General features: G+C 49.5%; 1 protein-coding gene and 1 long non-coding RNA gene across 2 annotated transcripts in view; one reads left to right on the top strand and one right to left on the bottom strand.

The window, feature by feature from the left end:
- Positions 1–6,322, top strand: part of LOC144931324 (MFS-type transporter SLC18B1-like) — a 78,636-nt gene extending 72,314 nt beyond the window's left edge. Inside the window, exons 11-14 of the mRNA XM_078855125.1 lie at positions 1,801–1,875; positions 2,830–2,923; positions 4,020–4,072; positions 6,059–6,322. Of these exons, the coding sequence (XP_078711251.1) occupies positions 1,801–1,875; positions 2,830–2,923; positions 4,020–4,072; positions 6,059–6,245 (409 nt within the window). The 3' untranslated portion in view covers positions 6,246–6,322. The remainder of the gene's footprint in view (positions 1–1,800; positions 1,876–2,829; positions 2,924–4,019; positions 4,073–6,058) is intronic.
- Positions 1–16,700, bottom strand: part of LOC144931648 (uncharacterized) — a 106,358-nt gene extending 89,658 nt beyond the window's left edge. Inside the window, exons 1-2 of the long non-coding RNA XR_013636583.1 lie at positions 16,657–16,700; positions 10,580–10,622 (exon numbers count right to left, since the gene is read on the bottom strand). This is a non-coding gene — a long non-coding RNA (uncharacterized LOC144931648). The remainder of the gene's footprint in view (positions 1–10,579; positions 10,623–16,656) is intronic.
- Between the last annotated feature and the right edge of the window lie 5,674 nt (positions 16,701–22,374).

Here is a 22,374-nt window from a genome sequence, read left to right as displayed (position 1 = left end):
GACAGCACCTGTTTTCAATCCACTGCTGGATGAATGCCTCTCCTCATGCCGGTACATTGTTCTGTGAGAATTATTCGACCATATTTCTCCATCCTGGTCAGTGCAGGCTTTTGATGGTGGCAGGTGGGGGGGGGGGGGGTCAGCTGGTGGGGGGGGGGGGGACATCGACATGGAAACGTAGAAGATCAGTACAACGCTAAGTTTATTGTTATACACTGCCGTCCGTGTGATTGCCCGAGCGTAGGCCCGCGGCCCCATCGCACCCGGCCTGTGCGATTTGGGCGCCCATCCAAGCACTGTGTAGGCTCAACCCTGCTTAGCGTGTCCCACATCTGACGAGATCGGATGCACGCAGTGTGAAGAGCATTGTAGTACATAATAAGTAGTGCCTCTTGGCACTTATTTCAAAACTCGAATCTCGGCGCATTGCAGATGCGACCTAAATATTGTATATTTTGATATAATCTAACGTATGCGGAAAATTCTTCCAAGTACATGCAGCGAACACAGCACGAGGCCAGCGCACGTGGGACGTGCAGATATTCTTAAAGATCTTCACGCCGCCTTGTCAGCACACATACGCTTAAAAAGTCAGAGTATGATTTAGTTAAATATATGTGTGGATATCCACAGTGTACCCTGGATAGAAACGAACGTTACGCCGGCAGACCTCACCCAACCATTTAATGGGAGTGTGCACATTAGATACTGCACACCGTACAACACACAGACAAGTCACACCAGTGCGATTGTGGCCATGCAACCGGAACTATGGACCATATGGTACACCCATAGAGAGACACAGAGACTTGTAGAGATGCAAAGAGACCGATAGAGATACATAGAGACCCATACACACTCTTAGGGATACATAGAGACCCAGAGATTTCCATAGAGACCCATAGAGATACATGGAGACTCAAAGATATACTGAAGAGACCCATAGACTCTACATGCGCTCATAGAGACACATTAAAAAGAAGCCAGAGTGCAATTGTGTCCATAGAACCGAAACTATTGACCATTCATTGAACATAATTAAACAGCACCTGTGTAAATGTCAAGATGTGCAGACCGTCATCATGTCTTAAATGACGGCACATTTAAAATTTACTCACGTGGCGCTGTGTCCCGGGTGGACACAGCGTATATCTACGAGATTAAAAATCAAGTTGAAACTACATTTATCAGTGCTGTAGTTCTGTGACTGCAGCGGTGTTAAACGGCACGGCGCCTGAAGAGCCATCGTGAGCCCACTTTGAAAACGAAAATGCAGAGGTGGCTGGGGGATCTGAGACGCTGAGATCGTGGGTCCGCGTCTTTGTTTCGGCCACCTGTGATTAAACCGGGTTCTCAGGTCACGTGAGTTGATGCTCACAGAACTGGCAGAACAATTCTGTTCATGAAATTTTGGTGAGTGTGCAAGTGGCTACGCGGAGGGGAGATGCTCACAACAAACCCATCACGTTAAATTTGGTTCTGCCCCCTTAATTTGGCTTAATTCCAGCTCCTTGATTAGTACGCTTATTCGTTTGTCTGTCACGTGACGAACATGACTCCCCGCGGCACAGTGGGTGGATCAGAGGTCACTGGAATGCGATCTCGGAGGTAGCTCTGTGTTATCCACTTTCCACGGGCCATTCTGTCGCGTGAAGGGTCCACACGCCGGACGGCCTGAAACACGCGGCCTCGGCGCGAAATGACAAGACAAGGTCCCTTCCTGAGCGGCTCGGAAGTTTCATGACGCGACTCGCGACGTTTTGCGCGTCTGATGCGAGTCCCCCCGCGTTGTCTCTGCAGCCAGGTGGGGTTTGCTGACAATGCGGCGACGCTCGGGCTGGTGTCAGGACTCTTCACCTCCATGTGGTGTCTGGGGTAACGTAATGTCGCTCCTGCCTGCTTGCCTCCCCGTGTGGTGTCTGGGGTAACGTAATGTCGCTCCTGCCTGCTTGCCTCCCCGGCACCCCCCCCCCCACCGCCCCCCATCGTAAAGAACGGTCCTCGCACAATAACGGCGTCGTACCGCGATTTACAGCTCAATATCGTTGCTCACGGTGCCTCCTAAAGGTCACGTAACGGCGCGTTTGGCGTCCGCGCTATTCCCACGTGGTGCCGTCGCTAATTTGGATTGGGGCGGTCGTTGGCACGTGGTGTCTGAGTGATAGTTGTCTCAAGACCGAATGTTTTTTTTCGGGAGAGGATGGGATTGCACCCCTGAATCGGCGGGAACTGTTTGCGGAACTTCTTTCGCACCGTACGTGGCCAACCGCGGCTCATCTGTTTCGGCCACACATTCTCGGCGAGTGTGCGTGTGGCTGAGCGGGAGCAAATGCTCTGAGCAGTCGCAGACGCGGTTCGGTGGTTGCTGAAGCTCGGCGAGTTGGCGCAGTGGAGGGGTGGAGGAAGTGAATCACCTTGCTCTGTTAATGGAAATATCTGGGTCTGTCACGTGATTTTGTGCCATCACGACTTCATATGGGTGTGAGTGCACCTATTCAGCACAAGAGCATTGACAATGGGATGACTGCTCTATGCGAATGGTGGTTGTTGATGTATGTGTGATTGTACATTTGTGGGAAGCCCAGAGACCCGGGGTTCGATTCCCGCTCACGCCCAACACCGGTGACGATTATCTAAACGGTACTGGGCCTCTCCTAGGTCTACTCCGTCTCAAATGAGTACCTGGTGCGATGTGTAAACGTTGCCACTGGGGAGACAAAGGCTGCCGGGCGTTGTTCTGGCCTTCGTAGGTGCTGCTCGCTAACAGCACTTGCCCCACACAGTCTGTGAAGACTACACGGGGAATCTTTGTCCTTGTGCGCGCTGCAGGGAGTGCGTGGGGCCCGTGTTCGGAGGGCTCATCCTGCGGGTGCTGCCCTTTGCATGGGCCGCCTCGGTGCAGGGCGGCATCCTCTTCGTCGTGGTGCGAACCTCCCCCCCACCCACCCAGGGGGGGCCCCCCGCTCACCCCCCCTCCCTACCCCGCTCACACCCCCTCAGTGGGCCCCCGCTCACACCCTCCCACCCCACTCGCACCCTCCTCCCTTCTCAAGGGCCCCACCCACTCAGAATCCCCCGGTGAGCCCCCCACTGACACCCCGCTCCGAGGGGGGGCCCGTTCACATCCCACCCCCGCTCACACCCCCCGGGGGAAGAGGGGGGGGGGCTGTGTTGCCCCCCGGACTGAAGCTCGTCACGGCGCAGGGTAGTGAAGAGAATCGTCGCCGGAACGATTTGGCTCCCGCTCACGATTATACCAGACAGGTGGCACTTTGTATTGACACAATTCTATAATGATTGTCACAATAATACGATGCTCATAATAATAATAATACCTAGAGTAGAAATGCGGCTGCATCTAAAGATGCTGTACAGAAATGCAGGAGGTCCGCTGTGGGGAAGAAGCCATGAAATCGGCCCGCATGCATTTGGACGGTGAACTGAATTGCCACGGAGGCTTTAATGACCAATATTATCAATGAAGGATCGCGTAAATATCAATGTGTCGTTAAACCCGCAACCACCTAACTCAGCCACTTAGTAAGGTTTATCACGTAAACAAAACATGCCAATTAGTTACTACTTCAGCACACCGGTGTGTTGGAAAGTAAATTCACAACATTTACAATTCGAGTACGACGTTTTGCCAGTAATTACAACCAGCTTCATCAGGGGATGGCCATAGTGTATCCTGCTGGGCGGACAGAAAGTTTTTGTTTGCGTAACGAATTCAATTGCCGCACCAGGAGATCAAATCAGCGCGACCTCTGTATTGTATGGGCAGGCTGGTTTAGCGACACGTTTATATTTCTGTGATCCTAACCCCCCCAAAAAACACGATTATTATTTAATGCCACACCGTGAGAGATGATAACGAATTGAGGTGGAGGGGGGCCAGGGGGGGGGGGCAAGCTTAATTTAGCAGTGGATAGATTCACGGTTGCTGCTGCTGATGATGTTGTCGTGGGTATCATGTGAACGCATGTGTGTGTGTGGTGTGAAACTCTTTTCTTTTGCAGGCTGTGGTTATGCTTATTTTCAGCCTGAGAAGCTACTGCTCCACAGATGAAAGGTATTCATGCGCCGAACCAATTTGCTAAGTTTATTAACTGGACTGCTTCTGAAGTGGCATCTGAATATGGCCAACATATTAAACTTCATCGTATATATATATATTTTTTTTTTCTACAATAACATTTTCGCTCAAAGGAAATTTAATTTGAAATATCCTCCTTCAAAATAGAGCCCATGCAACGATTTCAGCCCTGAAGCTAATTCCAAAATATTCCAACCGTCGGTGTCTTGTTATAAACGCAGCTGTGTCTGCTTGAGATGAGTCAGGCCCTTTGAGGTTCATCAACGTAATCCTCCATCACTTTCACCCACACTCCTGGAGGCCGGTGTGTGCGTGTGTGTGTTTAATAACCTTTTCGATGTAACACACACAACAGCATTTCCCACAAATGCAGCCCTGACATAGCGAAGGGGATACCTGTACAATGTTCCCACATCTGTGCACCCTGCCTTCACTGAAACGCGCTGACTAACTCTGTGAAGTATGCACGTAAGTTGAATTTCTTTTGCACCGTATGTAAAAGAAGTTCAGCATACATACATCGCCTCGCTGATCAGTGCGGGTCGGTGAAGGCAGGGTGCATAGTTGTGGGAACATAGTTTAGGAATTCCCACCCCCCCCCCCCCACTATATGTCAGGGGTGAGTGGGTAAAATTAGCAGAGGATGACGTTGATGAACCTCCACGACGACCTCCACGGGGCGAGAAGGCTCCCAACTGGCAGTGGACCGACGAAAGGGCTGTCGGCGTACAACGGTGGTGATGATGATGATGATGACGATGATCATTCTTTCTATGGCTGATAGTGGTGTGGATCAACAGCTGTACAGGGATACTTCGCTTAGCGCTCAAGATGCGTTCCTGGTGATATGAAGGGGGTCATTATATAATTATATATATGGGGATGCGTATATGAGGGCTTCATTGGCGTATCGGTAATACCACTAATAATATAAAGATAATTTAACAAGTAAAAACATATATAATATCAATAAGTATTATGTACTGTACTCACAAGTGCATTCTACTTTACTCCTACAATGTAGTGGTGGAAGACGAGGTTAGGGACGAGATTGCGTGAGCTGCTGTGCTCCCAATCCGGGTCTTAGTGATGCCCTCAGTCTACATTTCTGTGGTGAGGTTTCTTTTAAGTGGAGCCAGAGTGAGACTCTATCCTGGTCTCGCGATTCCTTACCTGGCTAAACAAACGCATTGTAATAATATTGGGGGAAAAAACTTAAAATGTGGATTAAAAAAAATGTAATCGCTACCATGAATCGTGATAACCGAAATAGGGGGGATGGGGTTTGGTTGGCTCACAGCTTGCATTACTCGTTGGATGAGTGAATGATGGGTCGAGGTTTCCTCAGCCAGCACTGCTGTATATTCTCACTTAAAAGCACTTTGGCTACGTACGGTGCGAAAGATGTTCAACAAACATTTTAGATAATTAGATTTCATGTTTTTTTTCTCCAGGACAAAGAGCGCCATCACAAATTAGCGTTCTACGGGATATGCGCTAAGCGAGGTCTGCCTGTAAATTTGCATTCAGGTGGTTGAGCCAGACGACTGCGTCGTCAAGAGTCGTGGAGTGGTGTGATCACGCCTCCTCCTTCGTAATTGTGAATCAGGCGTTGACTTGTTAGACGTTCAACGGTTCTGTTCTGAGTGGTGACCACAATCGCCGCACACTGCCGGTTAATTTTTTATTTTCCATAATTAAGATCAATATTACGATGATAATAACAACGATTATGATTGTTAACCACTAAGTTGTACGTATGTATGTTGAACTTCTTTCGAATTGTACGGAGACAACCGTGCTAAACACAAAAAGCAGTTCTAAAGAAATGAGTTTTCAACCTAAATGAAAAAGTACATAGCTCCGGTGGCATTCTAATATCGGGAGGAAGAGCGTTCCAGACGGCCGCAGAAGGGCATCTGAAAGCGCACGATGCGAACTTGCTGGCGTTGTCATCCACAGGGAGCGGCAGGAAGTCTCCGAGCCGGAGGAGTGCACGATCATATCTCCGGACACCATTTGCTATGGGTCGACGAGACACCTCGTGGTCCCCGCCATCAACGATGCCAAGCTTCACGTCGATTTCTCCTCGGGCCTCAGCCCACTCGCCGAATCGTTGGCCGAGAGTGTTGCACGGACGCCCGCGTAAACACGGACACCCACGCTGCGTTGATGGAACAATGAGAATAAATGAGAAGCTGATTTTTCTTGGTGTCACCAGTTGATTTGCATACACACATACATGTATGTTGAACTTCTTTCGCACTGTACGTAGCCAACCGTGCTAATCGGAGGTGCGACAGATCAGTATGCATCAGCGATCTGTCATTATTTCACCATTATCGATAAATACACAGGAGGCTAACCTTCAAGGAATCTCGGATAATGAATTGTTAATGAGTCATGGATGGTCGTCCACCACTGCATATCTAACAGTAGTCATGAATAATAAGTTATACTGTGTGTACATAAAAAACATTGCTCTGTAACTTTTGTTGCCTTGCGTTGTGGCATGCAAATGTAATGTTAAGGGATGACAAGTAAAACTCTCTGGAACATTTCAATTTGTCTGGCAATTGTAACGCACATCAAACCACGATGGCTCGTATTTGTCTCCAGACATAGCCGTGGCTGGACGCTGGCCGTGGCCTGCACCACCCATCGCCCTGATCATCACCACCCGGTGGGGTTGGGGTGGGGAAAAAATGGGAGTTGCTGAACTTTAACCTCCCCTGGACGCAGAGGCCACCTTGCACCATGCTAACCTGTGCTGCAGACATCAGAGCCCAGCTGCATTGCAAACATCTCCTTGACACTGAGATAGGAAACTGTAAGAAAAAGTTTCACCCATGCTGGCTCAAGCAACCGATCACAGTTGTTGGCGTACGTCCCTGTCAAAGCTTCTGACCAACGTTTCTTTTAAACGGGCATAAATTTGGCCCATGACCAAAATAGCTCAAAATGCACTGATCTGATCAATGTTGTGTGCCATGCCCTTCCAAAGGTTCACAACGTGGCCCGTGGTCTGGTCCACATCGCTAAGGTCACGTGCCGCCGAGTCTCCGCTTGGATCGGTGGTGACGGAATCCACCACGGATGCTGCGGGTCATTCGTATCGGGGTGCGCCCTTGTTTTTGACATTGGTCTTATCCAGCGGGGGTGGGAGCCACGGTTGGATCGGTGATGACATTTAATGGAGACGTGGCTGTTTATGCCAAAGTTGTCGCTGTTGTTCTTTTGGCGTCAAAACTCTGAACGTTCGGGCCCTTTCGCCATATTCCAGAAGGGGTGGCCTCAATGTATTGGTGAGAATCAATTTGCCATTGCCCTCCAGTGAGTGTCGACGATGCGTTCTGTCATAGCCAGGATACCATGGAGCAGGCCTCTGCGGTGGATTCCGAGCCGCTGAATTTGCGATGAACGCCGACTCCTACGCGTGAAGACCAGGCACCGTTTCGCCGACGCAACCTCTGGCCTGACAGCGATACACAATGCAAACATCTGAGCGCAGCAGTGTTCCACATTGCTTATCAAGTCACCTGGGGTCGAATGAGCGATGGACAGCGCCCGACACTGTTGCCTGCACCGATCCAGTCTTGGAAGTTCCTCATTACTCTGGCAGGAATGGGCTCGTCTCTACCGGACAACTATCGTTTGACGTTCCACTAAGTGGTTCTCACCGGGTGATTGGTTTTGTTTACAGTTTGAAAGCCACGATTAATGAATTGACCTCCTGTGGTTTTTGTTTTGAATGCGGTGACTCCTCCACCGGCCTCACAGTGTTTAGGCATTTGCCGCGTGACGAACGTTCTGTAGCTCTTTGCACGTGTGTCTTTCACAGCATCCTAGCTTATTTTTTTGCCACGAATCCCCTGTAGCTTGCAGCCGAAATCAGTACAACCAATTTAATGGTAACTTCACAATTTATTCACGGGCAATTTTCATATTTTGCCATTTCGGCTGACATCAGCGCTACGTAATTATTTGGCCGCTGTAGCGGGAATAAATCGAATTGTCAATGGAATGCCGACCGGCTTGCTAAGGGAGCAGCACCCTGACCACAAAGCCACGCTGCCACCCACATTCATTTGGGATTGCGCATCACGACAACTGGGCAGGGTCCTCCGGTGAGGCTTTCATTGGTAAACCAGCGTCATAATAATAATGATTCACAGTATGTCCTGAAAGTAGCGTAAGTGGATTACTGTGCCCTGTCTAAAATGGGATTTTTTCTGGGGACCCCGGGAAAGTAAGGTAATAACTCTACTCAGTTGAAATGCTTATTGTGATACTAAACTCCATTGGCCCTCTGTTTAACACGTAGGCTTTCGCGACCAATATTATTCATAATAACACATTTATAAATAATGCAATCCATTGGCCCTGTAAATATCTTGAACAAAACTGAATATAAGTGATGGTGAAAGGGAACGGAGCGGTGTGTGCACGTTAACCAACAGCATGGATCACACACACGGATACTGGCAAAGAGTACGGAACCAAATCTGAAAAGAGCACGGACACATCACTGGACGGGATGGTGCCCAACGGATGGGACCTAGGGCGTAAAGGGAAGACGTCGGAGGAGAGAACGCGCCCGTGAGGGTGACCAGCGCAGAGGTGGATCATCATCAGCTCGAGGGACGAGTGAGACGGATCATGGCATCGGCGCAAGACCGTGGGAGATGGCGGCAGTGTGGGGGAGGCCTCTGCCCAGTAGCGGATCGTCAATACCTAGTAACGATAAAGATGTTGGTACAGTGCCGTCAAAGTTTTAAGTGACACCTGCAAGTGAAGTATTTAGTTTGGGACCATGGACGAAAAATATTACATTAGCCGCGACTGCCAAGTCGGCAGCAGCCACACATCCTTGCAGTTTGCTGCAACTGCTTTCTTGATGCACAGCATCGAAAACGCACCGCTGGCCTTAAATGCAAGACCCTGCATGTGCTTGAGTTCCATGGCAGTGAGCTGACGATAGATCAGCAGTTCACATGCCCCCCGTTTTTTTTATTCTTTCGCCGAGTTACGACGAGATGGGGCGAACACAATCTTTTCCAACTCGCAGGGATTTCCAGGAATTAACGGAACATTCTCCCTAGACCTCGCGAAGTGGAATGGTGTTGATGGTGGCGAGCGGCGTAAACACCTGGAGAGGTCTCGCTGCCAGCATTCATCGACCATCATCGGCCGATAAAGCGAACGCGGATTCAACTCTTCACGTGCCACCTTTGGTTAATGGAGTCCATTGAGGGCGATCACGCGGTTAAGAAAAGCGATGCTGATTTACTTTGTGTCTCCCCATTGATGCCGCCGTGCCGCGTTGATGTGTACGGTTTATTTTGGACCGAGCCGACGCTTGAGGATAGCGTTGCACGGGCGTGGGGGCTTTGGAATGGTGATGCATAGTTGCGGCACACCGCGCCAGGGTCACAATGCAAGCTATTAGCGAGCGCCGACGGCCACATCCGTCACCGCGGGGTTGTTTCCGTAACAGGGCGAGTTTATTATGGCCATTTACAAGGAGACAATGCTTCCAGTGGCAGTCACTGGCAGTATTTCATTAAGAGACCGTATTGTGATGAGAGCATTAACTCACTCGCGCCTCCCCCCGCCCCCCACCGAGGAAAGCAACTATGGAAGTTGGGGTATCTGGCAGCGTGATGTGACGCATCAGGGTCCAGTCGACCAACATGGAGTGGGGGGGGGCATAAATGTTAGAATAAAAAAAATTGAACAATCATAATATAGTTATAGCCTACACATGATTGTATACGGGTAAAACAAAAACATCTGTAGCTATTTCAGTAAACGTGAGTCGGGAGAAAGGAGGCGGTGGGGGGGGGGCTACAGTCGTAACCGGCATTGCCACCGCCACCCTCCCAGGTCATGAATCTGCGGGCAGAGCGGCGTCCCCTCAGCGGCGTGTGGCTGTTTCTTGTTGTTGTTGGTGGTGGTTGCGCACTTATCCAAATGATCGTTTGTGTCACCGCGAGGAATCTCCGGCGAGGCGGAATTGAATTCCCTTCTTACGATATACGGGGCGGGGGGCGGGGGGGTCATTGAGCTGAACCTTATGGTGGGACCCCGGGGTCCCGAATAAAAGGAAGTAAAAAGCGTAATTAATTAATTTATTTTTTGCGAATCCGTCCCACCGCGCACATAAACGCAGCGACCCACCAGAAATCAATCCTCTTGTTCTTCACCAAGCACCCGTCGTTGCCAAAATTGCCATAGTCATGAACAAAACTTTTAAACTTTGATTAGCGCATAGTGTAGAGTTCGTCGAGAGGAATAGATTGCCGTGTCGTTCGCCTTTAACAGACATAAAATGACGTCGCAACGCAGTTTATGCGAGAGCCGGGGGCTTATGGGACCCCGGGTCCCTCCACAAGGTTCAATTTTTGCGGGGTGCAACCTGCGTCGAATTGCAAGAGGTGGCGGCAGATCGGGGAGGAGATATTCAGCCGGCAGCTAACTCACCATGGCTGACGATGATGGTGATGGTGATGATTGACGATGGCACCTGCATTGCAGCGGAAGAGGAAGTAGAGAAAGTAAAGTTGTATATATGCGCTGACGTTTAATGCTCATACCCTCGTATGCGTGATTGTTCTCAATCGATCTCCTAGTAATTCTGACCGTTTACCCTAGTTCTCTATATTTTCCTGCTTTCCATATATGGCGCGTTGTGATCTACGGATGAAATGCGCCTTAGAAATGTAAATGAAGATGATGATAATAAGAACATTCAGTATTGATTTGTAAGTATGTTTATCTTCTTTTGAACCCTACGCAGCGACCCGTGCCAATCTGTGGTGCGGGAAGGTCTCGAGACTGATTAAATCTTACGTGGGTACAGCCTGCATGTCGCAGTCATAGAATCACGCATCAGGATGGAACGTCATTACTTTCTTTATTGGACATGTTTTAAAGCAAAACAATAAACCCTTATGCAATGCATGTATTTAAACGTCTTTCACACTAATCTTGATTTGAGGTTTTCGTGACTGCAGGGATCCATACTCTTTGGTTCTTTCGGTAAAGTCACATAGGTAGAAAAAATATATATATATATCACGACGTTTCGATCGCAACACAAGCGGTCGTCCTCAGGCAGAAAAAATAATCCAGCAGTGGAACTGCTGAACCAGCGAGAGAGCTGTTACAACAAGGTTATTTATGTATGTGGCGATGAGCAAGCAAGCGGGGTCTGAGCTGGAAGGGAATTCCATCCACGGACGCAAGCACGTCAGTTGTGTTAATGGGGGAGATTAGGGAGAGGGAGATTAGGGAGAGAGATTGGCATGAATGAGCTTTCGTCGCCGCATAAGAGTATCATCCCCGCATATGCGCACAACAGCAGTGTTAATGAGAGATTAGCACCATGAGAGTGCAATTCAAAGGACATGTGAGCATGAGAGTACAATCCAAAGGGCATGTGAGCATGAGAGTGCAATCTAAAGGACATGTGAGAGATCTAAGAGAGAGGCACAGAGAGAGAGAGACAGAGTCGGAAATAACAGCTGACATAGGCATGTAGGATGGAAACATCACAGTCAGTTAAGACTTTACCTGGTTAATAACATCCTTCCAATGATTGCTTAGTTTGTACCAATTTTCTCGGTTGAAGTTGTGTCTGTGTTTATATATCTGAATGGCTTCATGAACAAATCTCTGAAGGTAGCCGGTGGGTTTGCAAAGTACCTTTGTCTTGGAAAAATCAATTTCGTGTGAGCCCACAGCGTTAAAACAATGATAAGCAACGGCAGAGGTGATAATAGTTTTTTTACCCTTCTATCTGGCAACAAAACTGACACCTTTTTTACAAGGAGTCATGTTTGCATAGACCACAATACCTGCAGCCATAATGCAAACCAAATACATAACTCTGATAATATATGCACTATCCTTGAAGTTGATTGGTCCACACCCGAGACAGCTTTCCTTAGAGCCTAGTCTCACATGGGTTGGATCAGATGACGCCAAAAGGCGCACAACTCAAAGACAATGCACCATCAGAGTATGAGAGCTCGGGGTAAACATTTACACTATTGGAACCTCATTTTCCAGAAAAAATATGATAATTGTTTTTTTGTTTGCATTATGGCTGCAGGTATTGTGGTCTGTGCAAACATGACTCCTTGTAAAAAAAGGTGTCAGTTCTGTTGCCAGATAGAAGGGTAAAAAAACAATTATCATATTTTTTACTGGCAAATGAGGTTCCAATGGTGTAAATGCTTACCCCGAGCTCTCATACTCTGATGGTGCATTGTCTTTGAGTTGTGCGCCTTTTGGCGTCATCTGGTCCAACCCATGTGAGACTAGGCTCTAAGGAAAGCTGTCTCGGGTGTGGACCAATCAACTTCAAGGACAGTGCATATATTATCAGAGTTATGTTTTTTGTTTGCATTATGGCTGCAGGTATTGTGGTCTATGCAAACATGACTCCTTGTAAAAAAAGGTGTCAGTTTTGTTGCCAGATAGAAGGGTAAAAAAAAATAATTATCATATTTTTTACTGGCAAAGAGGTTCCAATGTTGTAAATGCTTACCCCGAGCTCTCATACTCTGATGGTGCATTGTCTTTGAGTTGTGTGCCTTTTGGCGTCATCTGGTCCAGCCCATGTGAGACTAGGCTTTAAGGAAAGCTGTCTCGGGTGTGGACCAATCAACTTCAAGGACAGTGCATATATTATCAGAGTTATGTTTTTTGTTTGCATTATGGCTGCAGGTATTGTGGTCTATGCAAATATGACTCCTTGTAAAATAAAGGTGTCAGTTTTGTTGTCAGATAGAAGGGTAAAAAAACAATCATATTTTTTACTGGCAAATGAGGTTCCAATGGTGTAAACGGCAGAGGTATTGGTCCTACCGTGTTTCAGATCTGCCTTGTGTTCACGAACACGGTCTGAGACATGTCGTTTTGTTTCCCCAATATAACTGCTGCCACAACCACAATTCAGTTTGTTTCGAAGGAGCATTTGCTCTGCGAGAGGAAATCGTGTGCACATTGGACGCAGAAATAAATCAACCAACCAAGTTTGCCGGTCTTTAATGAATGTTCACAAATATTGGCTTACGTAAAAAAAAAACTGCCTTAATATCTAGCGACTGAGCGTATCTGTGGTCAAGAAGTTATCACGGCCGATGTCAACGATTCCACCGCACCTCACCGTCGGCTTCCTTCTGTGCTCGATCCATGGTGAGGTTGACACCTGACCTCTCCTAGGTCACCTTTTACAATCTCATTATCGCTAGCATCTGGTTCACCCTACCGCCAGCTCCTCCAAAAGTCCCAATCCTTGTCCTTTCTGCCGTTCCTTCCACCCCCTCATTAGAAATCGGATCCTTCCCTTGTCTGGGCTCTAATGGTGATCCCAAAACTCCGGGAGCTGCTTTTAATAACTCAGCGGCCCAATTATTAGCCGAACGAGGGAGCGAGACATTCCACAATGCTGAGAAGCACACAAAAACATCAACGGTGCACTTCCCCCTTTTTTTTTTAGACAAATACTCTTGCACATCATAGGAGGCTAAACACCGCGAGGCTGCAGCATATTGCAGCCATTAATGACAAATTCGCGCAAGTCGAGACGGGGGGGGGGGGGGGGGACCTCGACATGGACAGACGCTGCCATTTTCTTCAAATGATCGGAGGAGGCACAGTGAGGGGGCTCCACGGCATCTGCCGCTCGCTCTCTCGGTGGTGAAGCGGTCGCACGCAGTGCCAGATTATCCTAGTGTAGTGTTTAAAAATTACTCACACTGACACGTTGTAACAAGTCACCTGCTTTCACTTTATTCACCTATTCTTGCACCAGTTGTAGGCACTCCTATAACTATATGTTCGGTAACTTCTCCCCACTCTTATCTACCTTTCACCTAGCTTATCCTGCACTCAGCAGCTCTGCTCTCAGCGACTTCGCACACAGCGTATTCGCACACAGCGTCGTCGCATACAGCAGCTTCACACACACAACTCCCCATCTCTGCCACTGCCCTTTGCCGGCGACGGCGTAAGTGGCAGCGGTGAGATGTCTTCACTCATGGTTCCCCGCAACAACTCCCTCTCCGCTCATGATGCACACACCTTTATATGCCTCTGCTAATTCGTGCGTTTCTGTAAGGTCTCACCAGGCTGGCGCCTGTCGGCCCATCAATCAACCCTTATCTCCCGTCTCCCTGGCAACACTGTTTGCACCTGTTTCGCCCTTTACAACTGACGGTTTGTGCATGCAAACCTCACACGCACCTGCTTGCCCTCAGTTGCCCTCGGTTAACTGTGCGCACCGCGTATTTTACTCCTCTACACTAGTAGCAAAAGTATCTGCATATGCTACGGGCCCCGCACTTTCAAGTGCCCCGCGTTAAATGTTTTCCAGCTATCAATTCTGGTTAAGTGATTCTGCACTTGCTCTATTACTATAGTACTGTACCACCGCCAACTTTTATGAATGACTGGGCATTTAAGGTTAGCGATTTATTGTATTATCACGCAGTAGCGTTGCTCGGCCGGGGACAATACCCTGCTGCCATATGCCACGACTCTTTCCACCCCGTTCACCACCTGCGACAGCACTGCACCAATGCCCGTGTTGCTGGCGTCAGTGTCCAGGATGAAGGGTAATGAAAAATCCGGGTATCGGAGGGGAGGGGCGGCCACCAGCCCATCCCGAAGCGCAACAAATGTGGCCTCCTCCTCCGCTCCCCATCGAAATTTTTGGCCCTTCGCCGTCAGGGCGTGGACAGGTTTGGCAATAGTGGCGAACCCAGGCACAAAGCAGCAGTAATAAGATGCAAATCCGATAAAACTGCATACCTCACCCACCAACTTGGGGGTTGGATCTGTAGCGATTCTTGACTCTCTGACGATGTGTCCAAGGTATCGGATGGACGTCTTCAGCAGGTGGCATTTCTAGGGTTTAAATTTGAGGTTAGCCGCCTGCATTTTAAAGAAAACTGCGCGGAGCCGCACTAAGTGCTCCTCGAATGTGCGGCTCAACACGATAACATCGTCCAGGTATATCAGGCAGGAGCCCCATTAGAGTCCTGCCTGGACAAGTTCCATGAGCCTCTGGAACCTCGCCAGGGACAAGTGGAGGCCCATCGGAAGCCGGTTAAACTCAAATAAACCCTGCGTGTCCAAAAAGCAGTCTTAGGCTTTGAGCAATCATCCAGGGGTAATTGCCAGGATCCCAAGAGCAGGTCAAGCGTCGAGAAAAACACGCTCCTACCAGAGCGAATCATCCATGCGTGGCAGGGGGTACGCATCCACCACAGATACTTTGTTAAGTTTGAGGAAGTCTACACAAAAACGCAAACTCCCGTCATGTTTCTTTACGAGCACAATTGGAGCATCCCATGGGCTGGTGGATGGAGAAATGACATTGCCGGCCAACATCTCGTCGGCCGCCTGCCGCACATGTTCCTTCTCAGTAGGACTGAAGCGGTCAGGGTTTTGCCGAATGGGGGAAGAGTCACCTGTGTCAATATGGTGGCTTAGGAGGGTCGTGCGGCCAATGTCAAATTTACCCTTGCTAAAAACATCCGCAAACCCAAGCAACAGCGTGCGTAGCGCGGACCTCTGGGTGCCGGACAAGTCCGAATTATCGGAGCAGAGGCATCCGCCCAGCTGTCCTTGCTGACCTGCCCTTGGTCTGTGGCCGACGTGACCCCCATTCCCCCCACAATGTTACCGTCCTCCTTCATGGCGTGGGCGAGCACCATGCCCGCCTGTATAACCGACGCGTCCGGCCCGACATTGAGGATCTGAATGAACGGCTGTTGGTCCCTAGAGACTACCGTCTGAGCCCCCACGAGCATCATCGCCCAGACCACCCTGTTAGAGGGTCCTAACACGACTCCTCCCGCGGTGGCCTCCCAATCTAGCGGTTTTCGCAGCCACAGGGGAACAAGCATTTGCGTTCCAGGGGGAATTTTAACCGTGACGCTAGCTTGCGCCTGGACAATTGCGTTAGCCGTGTGCACTCGGGTTGGGGAGGACAAGAATGCAACGCGACGGCCCAAGGGCAATCCAGACATCCTTGATCTATCAAAATTTTCAAGGGCATTTTACTTAGAAAATTGGTCCCCAACAGACAGGGCACGGCCAGGGAGGTGGAAACTAGGACAGGCCCCACCAATTTAATGTCGCTGATGGACACCTCTGTCGATATCTGGCCTATAATGCCTAATGAACCCCCGTTAGTGGCAAAATATGGAACGGTAACAGGGTGCAAGGAACGACATCCACATGGTAGAATATAAAAAAATAAATTCGGAAATAATGGTGGCGGAAGCCCCCGTGTCGTTGAGAATCCGCACCTCTACTCTGTGTATCGTTCCGATAACCGCCGACGATCCCGCCACCACGGCAACAACACGGTGGGCCAACGTTGACCACTGAGCCAGCCAGAGCGGCCAGCCACCACCCGACCCAACTGACCCTTCACGTATCGCGATCCGACGAGGACAAACAACGACCGGACGCTAACCAACACGAGAATGCGATGGGTGAGGTGGGAATGAGGGCCGAGTGTGTAGTGCGCCGTGACTCGCCTTAGGGCCCCTCAAAGTTGATGACGTCGGGGAAGGCGATAATGGCGGCCCGGAGAGTTGTCGACGAGCAATGCGGCACCCCGATGAGACGTGTCCCGGCGTGTCGCAGTTGTAGCAGACGACGGGGCTGTTGCCAGGACGAGAGAAGGTCCCTGAAGGATGATCGCGTCTCCATCTCCGTCGCCGCTCTGCATCACAAGCCTGGGCGGGCTCGTCCTCTTCCAATGTTCCGAGCACCTCCGCGGGTGCAGTACACACCACCAGCCCCGTTCGACGCTTTAAATTCAGGTGAGCTTGAATGCACCAGGCGATCATGAGGGACAATGGGTCATCCTCCTCTGTAGCTGGCAAGGCGATTCCACTCCTTTGCCAGCGCCAGCAACCGCTCCAGGACCAAAGAGTCAATACCCGCCGGCTCCATTTTCGGGAACACCGCTTGTGCCAGGGACAACAGGGCACTACGGAAGGTGAGGGGCGTCTCGGCCTCCCCCCGCCTCCGCGCCGCGAACCTGTGTCGAACGCTCAATCCCGGGTCATATACCGCAGCCACCTGTGTAAAGGCCTGCGATAACGTGGTCCTCTCTCCTGGTGGGATGGCATAAAATGCCGCTCAAGCATTGTCGTCGAGGGCGGTGGGAAGCGCCTTCAACGCCTCCGCCTCAGTCCAGCCCGCCAGCATGCAGTTCGCGGAGAAGTGGCGTGTGAACGCCTCCCAATCCCCGCCAGCTGCTGTAAATTCCCAGACGAAGGGGAGTCGACGGTGCAGCGCTTGAATCTCCCGCGGCGAATTTGGCGGGAAGGAGGAAATGGCAGTATCCGCTCCCCCACCAAAATGGCCGCAGAACGGTCGGGCGGCGGAGTGGGAGAATCGGGCGTGTGTAGGTCGGCGCCACGCGGCCGCATCCTCCGTCGCTGGCTCCCCAACATTGAGCTCGGTGACCAGCACGGCCGCGGCACTCAGCAGCTCAGCGAGGCGGACGTGGGTAGGGTGGTGATCTCTCTATGATGAGGCTGCTTGAGTCGCACAGCGCTGCTCCGCCGGCGGCGAAGCTTCGCCCGCACCCTCCGGGGAAACTATCCCCGGGGCTGTCGGAGAGATGTTTTTTTCGTCGTCGCCCGAGGACGTTCTGGTGGGTTGTCTGCGATGCGTAAGCATATCGCCTCACTAAGACTAACTTAGAAAAATTTGTACCACTTCTGGCACCAAATGTAATGGGTTCGATTGAGGCGCACACTCAACTTGGAGGCAACGCTATTTATTAACAACCAACGGGAACGTTATACACAGGGTGGTGACCACCTTTCCTAATCTCACTAACACTCGGGGAGGGAATACTACATAACGTGACCAGGGCAGGTTAACGGGCTCCCTGGTCACGGACGAAGCTCGGAGACTGGAGGAGCGTTGATGGTGTCTTCATCCCGTTGTCGAACAGCCCCGCTTTCTGTTCACACCCCGCTTATAACTGCTGTGGCGTGGGCGGCTCCGCCCCAAGCCACGGCCCCCTTCTCGATCCTTCGGGAAGGTCCGGGCCCCCAACCACGTGACCCACAAGCTCCCCCCTGGGGCCCCTAATTTCCCTTTATCCGGTCACGTGTCCTGTTGGGTTTACGCAGCGTGTCACGGCCTGACACGACCCCCGTGACACCCGCCTACAATACCCATATCGAGCCACAGGAGTGACATCATATGTCCCTACGCTCGTATAGTCCCGACACAGTAGGGACATCGTATGTCACTACACAAGTATTTTTTTTTTATAATTACGTGTTTTATTTTATTTAGGACCCCATTATAACATTTGCAACAGGCCCCGCACTAGCTTAATCCAGCACTGGTCGCACGCGTCGGTACCCCGGGGAAACAAACACGGCCGCCGTGACACGGACAGAGAGAGAGCAGGGACGGTTTACGGGAGGGCCGCAGATTGCCTCTCGGTGCGAAAGGTCACCTCCTGCGACGACGACAGTGGCGTCTACGTGACCGCCGCACACCGAGACTCGGGCGTTACAATTTCTGCACACGGCACCGTCCAGTATGAGCATGGCCACAAGCTGTGCCCTTACTCACATTGTAGTTTGCTTACGATGTAGTTCTCCTAAAACTGTAGTTTGCCTACATTGCCTATATTGCATCTCCATATCCTTTCTCTTTTGCATTTCCACAGCGTTACTGATTGCACCTGTTACCTTCTGCATGTATGTCGAAGTTCATCCGCACACTACGTAGCCTACCATGCTCATCAGAGGATGCAAACATTAGTAGTATTATTATATTCTTCTTCTCGAGAATTATTAGTAAGCCACGCTTAAAGCGTATATAGATTGTGGTCATCACAATCTAAGGAGGGAATTCTCAGCTGACGGGCTTGGCGCTTGCCTCTTGACGAAGGCAGTGAGGCTGAAGAAAGCCAGCAGGAGAACACGGGCGAAAAGGTTAAAGAAATTAAAATCTGGGAATGGCATTTTACACTTCTGAAGCATTTCTCGCTGCGAAAATATATTAAAAATATATATGTGCATAAAAAAAAAACTCTCCGAGAAAATGTCCCTTCATCGCTTAAGCCTGCGATGAAGGGTCATTACCTAAAAAGTTTGGTTCTTTTTACCCGGCACCATGGCACGGCTCAGTGACGGATTATCCCCACAACTTGCGCTCCCTCACCGCTGCCCACGCCCACTCGGAGAGAGTGAGAGACCGGTGCCAGCTTTATTACCGTCGTCCGAAAGTGGCCCCACTTTAATTACTGCGCCGCCAACATTTACCCTACCTTCATGAAAGGCGCTCTTTTTTTGCCTTTTCATGAAAACTAATCGGCGATTAAAGATTCAGCGGTCGCGAAAGGGCGATTTGCCTTCCCGTGCTTTGGCAGGTTTCCACGCTCTTGCCCAAACCTTAAATTATACATTTTCTCGTGCGGTACTGCGCTGATGGATGTTATCTACCTTGCCTGGTATACAGGAGGTCGTGGGTTCGATCCTGACCGATCCTGACCCCTGCTGTATATTTGGAGTTTGCATGTTCTCTACGTGGTCGCACGGATTTTTCTCCGGGTCCTCTGCTTTGTCCCTCCACATTTATAAATGTGCTTTTTGCATTATTTGGCTGCTATAAATTGCCACGCAATAAGCCACTTCGTTGAGCTCTCATTTGTGGCCAGGTTGCCTCTGAAAAACAGCGACAAAGCTGAGTGGGCTTTAGCTGGTAAAATAGAATAGTTAAGTAGCAAATAATAAAAACTGAATACGTTCATCATTAACGTTGCCCTGAAGGGAACATGTTAATATGAGAGGTGACGTTTTGGGCAATGGCCCTTCTTCATGGAAGCGAGGCCTGAAATCAGGGTTGCCACCTGTCATGGTTTTCCCAGGTTCGTCCTCTTTTTGGGATGGCTGTCCTGGGAAACCTATAGATCTTCCTGGGGTAAAAAAATGCCAGTTCTTGTAAGTTGCATAATAATACCATACCACTCAAGACTTTGCATGTACGTGTTGTTCTCCCCTCATGCTATTATGAGATATTATTTCCATGATACGTCCTGGTTTTCTTTGGAGCTTAGAGGTGGCAATCAGCCACGCGAATTCCCGTCATCCTCGCAGTGGCGTTTGGCTGGCCATCAAACAAAGGTCGTCACTGCATCACGCACTTTCAGATGCGCTTCTGTGACCGTTTGGAACCATCTTCTTTCCGATATTAGGAAGCTACTGCAGCTATGCACTTTAAAATATATATTGAAAACGAATTTCTTTTTAACTGCTTTTTGTGTTTGGTTTGTGGTCCTTCCCCCGCACCTTCATTTAGCACGGTTGGTTTAACACACAGAAATACAGACTTGAAATCCCGCACTCCTGTTATGTGTTGCAGGATAACAGGTCCACAGCTCATAATGGCTCGTGATGAGAATAAGCAGATTGGTGTGGCTGGGTGTGGCCCCCACGGCGGGGGGGGGGGGTCGATTACACATCCGGAGATTAAGCGGCAGGGAAGCAGCGGCACATTCAGCGCCACCAAACGAGAGTATTAAGAATTCACGTGACCCGTCTTAGCGGGGGGGGGGGGGGGGGTGCAGACCCGGAGGTCAGAGGTCAGAGACGCAGTTCCCCAGTGGCTTTGGGGATTAGTGCGGTACATGAAAGCAATCTATTCTGGGTTGCCACCTCGGGGGCGCCGCAGTGGTGAAATGTTAACCACCTAGCCTGGTATACAGGAGGTCGTGAGGTCGTGAGTTCGTGGGTTCGATCCCGGCCCTGACACCTGTATATTTGGAATGTGCGTGTCTCTGTCTCGATGGTCGCGTGGATTTTTCTCCTGGTTCTCCAGTTTTCCCTTCCACATCTCCACATTTAGAAACGTGCGTTTACGTTATTTGACCGCTCTACATTTTCACATGATAAGCCACTTTGTTGAGCTATCATATGTGGCCAGGTTGCTTCTGAAAATGTTTTACTGTATTAAGCTCGTGGGACTTAGCTGGTAAAATGTTTATAGTTATAGTTAATTAGGAAGAGGTACAAAAACAACCAGAACATTCCATATGAAGAAGATATTCCAATACTGAAAGAGGGAAGAATTGCATTTAAGTTAATTGTCTTGAGTGGTAAATAATGACGCAATTGACAAAACCCGGGGTTTTTTATCTGTATGGTTTACAGATTTCCCAGGACAGTAGCGAGCTCAACAACATGACGATCCTGGGAAAACCAGCACACATTATGTATGTGTGTTCGAACTAGGTGGTAGTGGTGGTGATACGGTGAAACTATAGTGTTCTGTTGTGTCTGTACAGTATTAGAACATGGCTGCTGTATGTAAAACCTTTGTTGTTTTAACTTGGCAGTAGTATGACAATGTGTGTTGTGACAACTTTGAAGGGATGACATGTGAATTCACCTAGTTTTCGATGTTGGATCCAGCCTGCGTTGTTGATGATATCGGATGTCTCGTTTCTCGCGAGACATCGGATATCACCTCCAATATCATCACTCGCCACTAATGATGTCCATGGCAGCAAAACCCAGGTTTCCGGGTTCATGAAACTAAAACTAATTTTTATTTGTTATTTTTACCAGGTAAGGCCCACTGAGCTATACAGCTCGTTTTCAAAAGCGACCTGGCCACAGATGATAGCTGTATGAAATGGCTCATCACGTGGACATTTATCGCAGCCACATACTCTAAATGCGTGTTCCTAAATACAATTCAATATCATTGAGTACGTGTAAACTTTGCCATATTCACATCGGCAGCCTAGCTTAATAGGCAGTTGCAGTCATGAGCAAAAGTTTGACTTTTGCATTTTAATTGAATTTAAAACATGTCTGAGCCCTCCGCGTGGATTTCCGATAACTCCTCCGTGCGCTGGCATCGCAGACGGTTCACTAACACCCGCACCTTGCAGAATACTCACAAATGGGGAGGGGGGGGGTGAAGAGAGAACATCCGTGGTAAGGGGTTTGTTTTTAATGAGCAATGAAGCAACAATAGATTCCACGGACCAAAGGGGGTACTCTGGGTCGATTTATGTTCGTGGCATTTCTTTGAAGTGGGGGGAAAAAACCCTGGCCTGCTGCTTTCGACTTCACCGACCGTGCCGTAGTGTGGCTGCGTTATTTATACCGGAGGCTTTGTTCGACAATGCCAGTAGTCCCCTCGGTTAACGTATTTTAATCCGTTCCACGAAAAAAATACTGTTAACCGAAACAACTGTTCATTGAATT

The sequence above is a fragment of the Lampetra fluviatilis genome, chromosome 4 (assembly GCF_964198595.1).
Source record: "Lampetra fluviatilis chromosome 4, kcLamFluv1.1, whole genome shotgun sequence".
Taxonomy (NCBI): domain Eukaryota; kingdom Metazoa; phylum Chordata; class Hyperoartia; order Petromyzontiformes; family Petromyzontidae; genus Lampetra; species Lampetra fluviatilis.
Note: the sequence above shows the minus strand (reverse complement) of the source record. Positions and strands in the feature narration are given on the sequence as shown.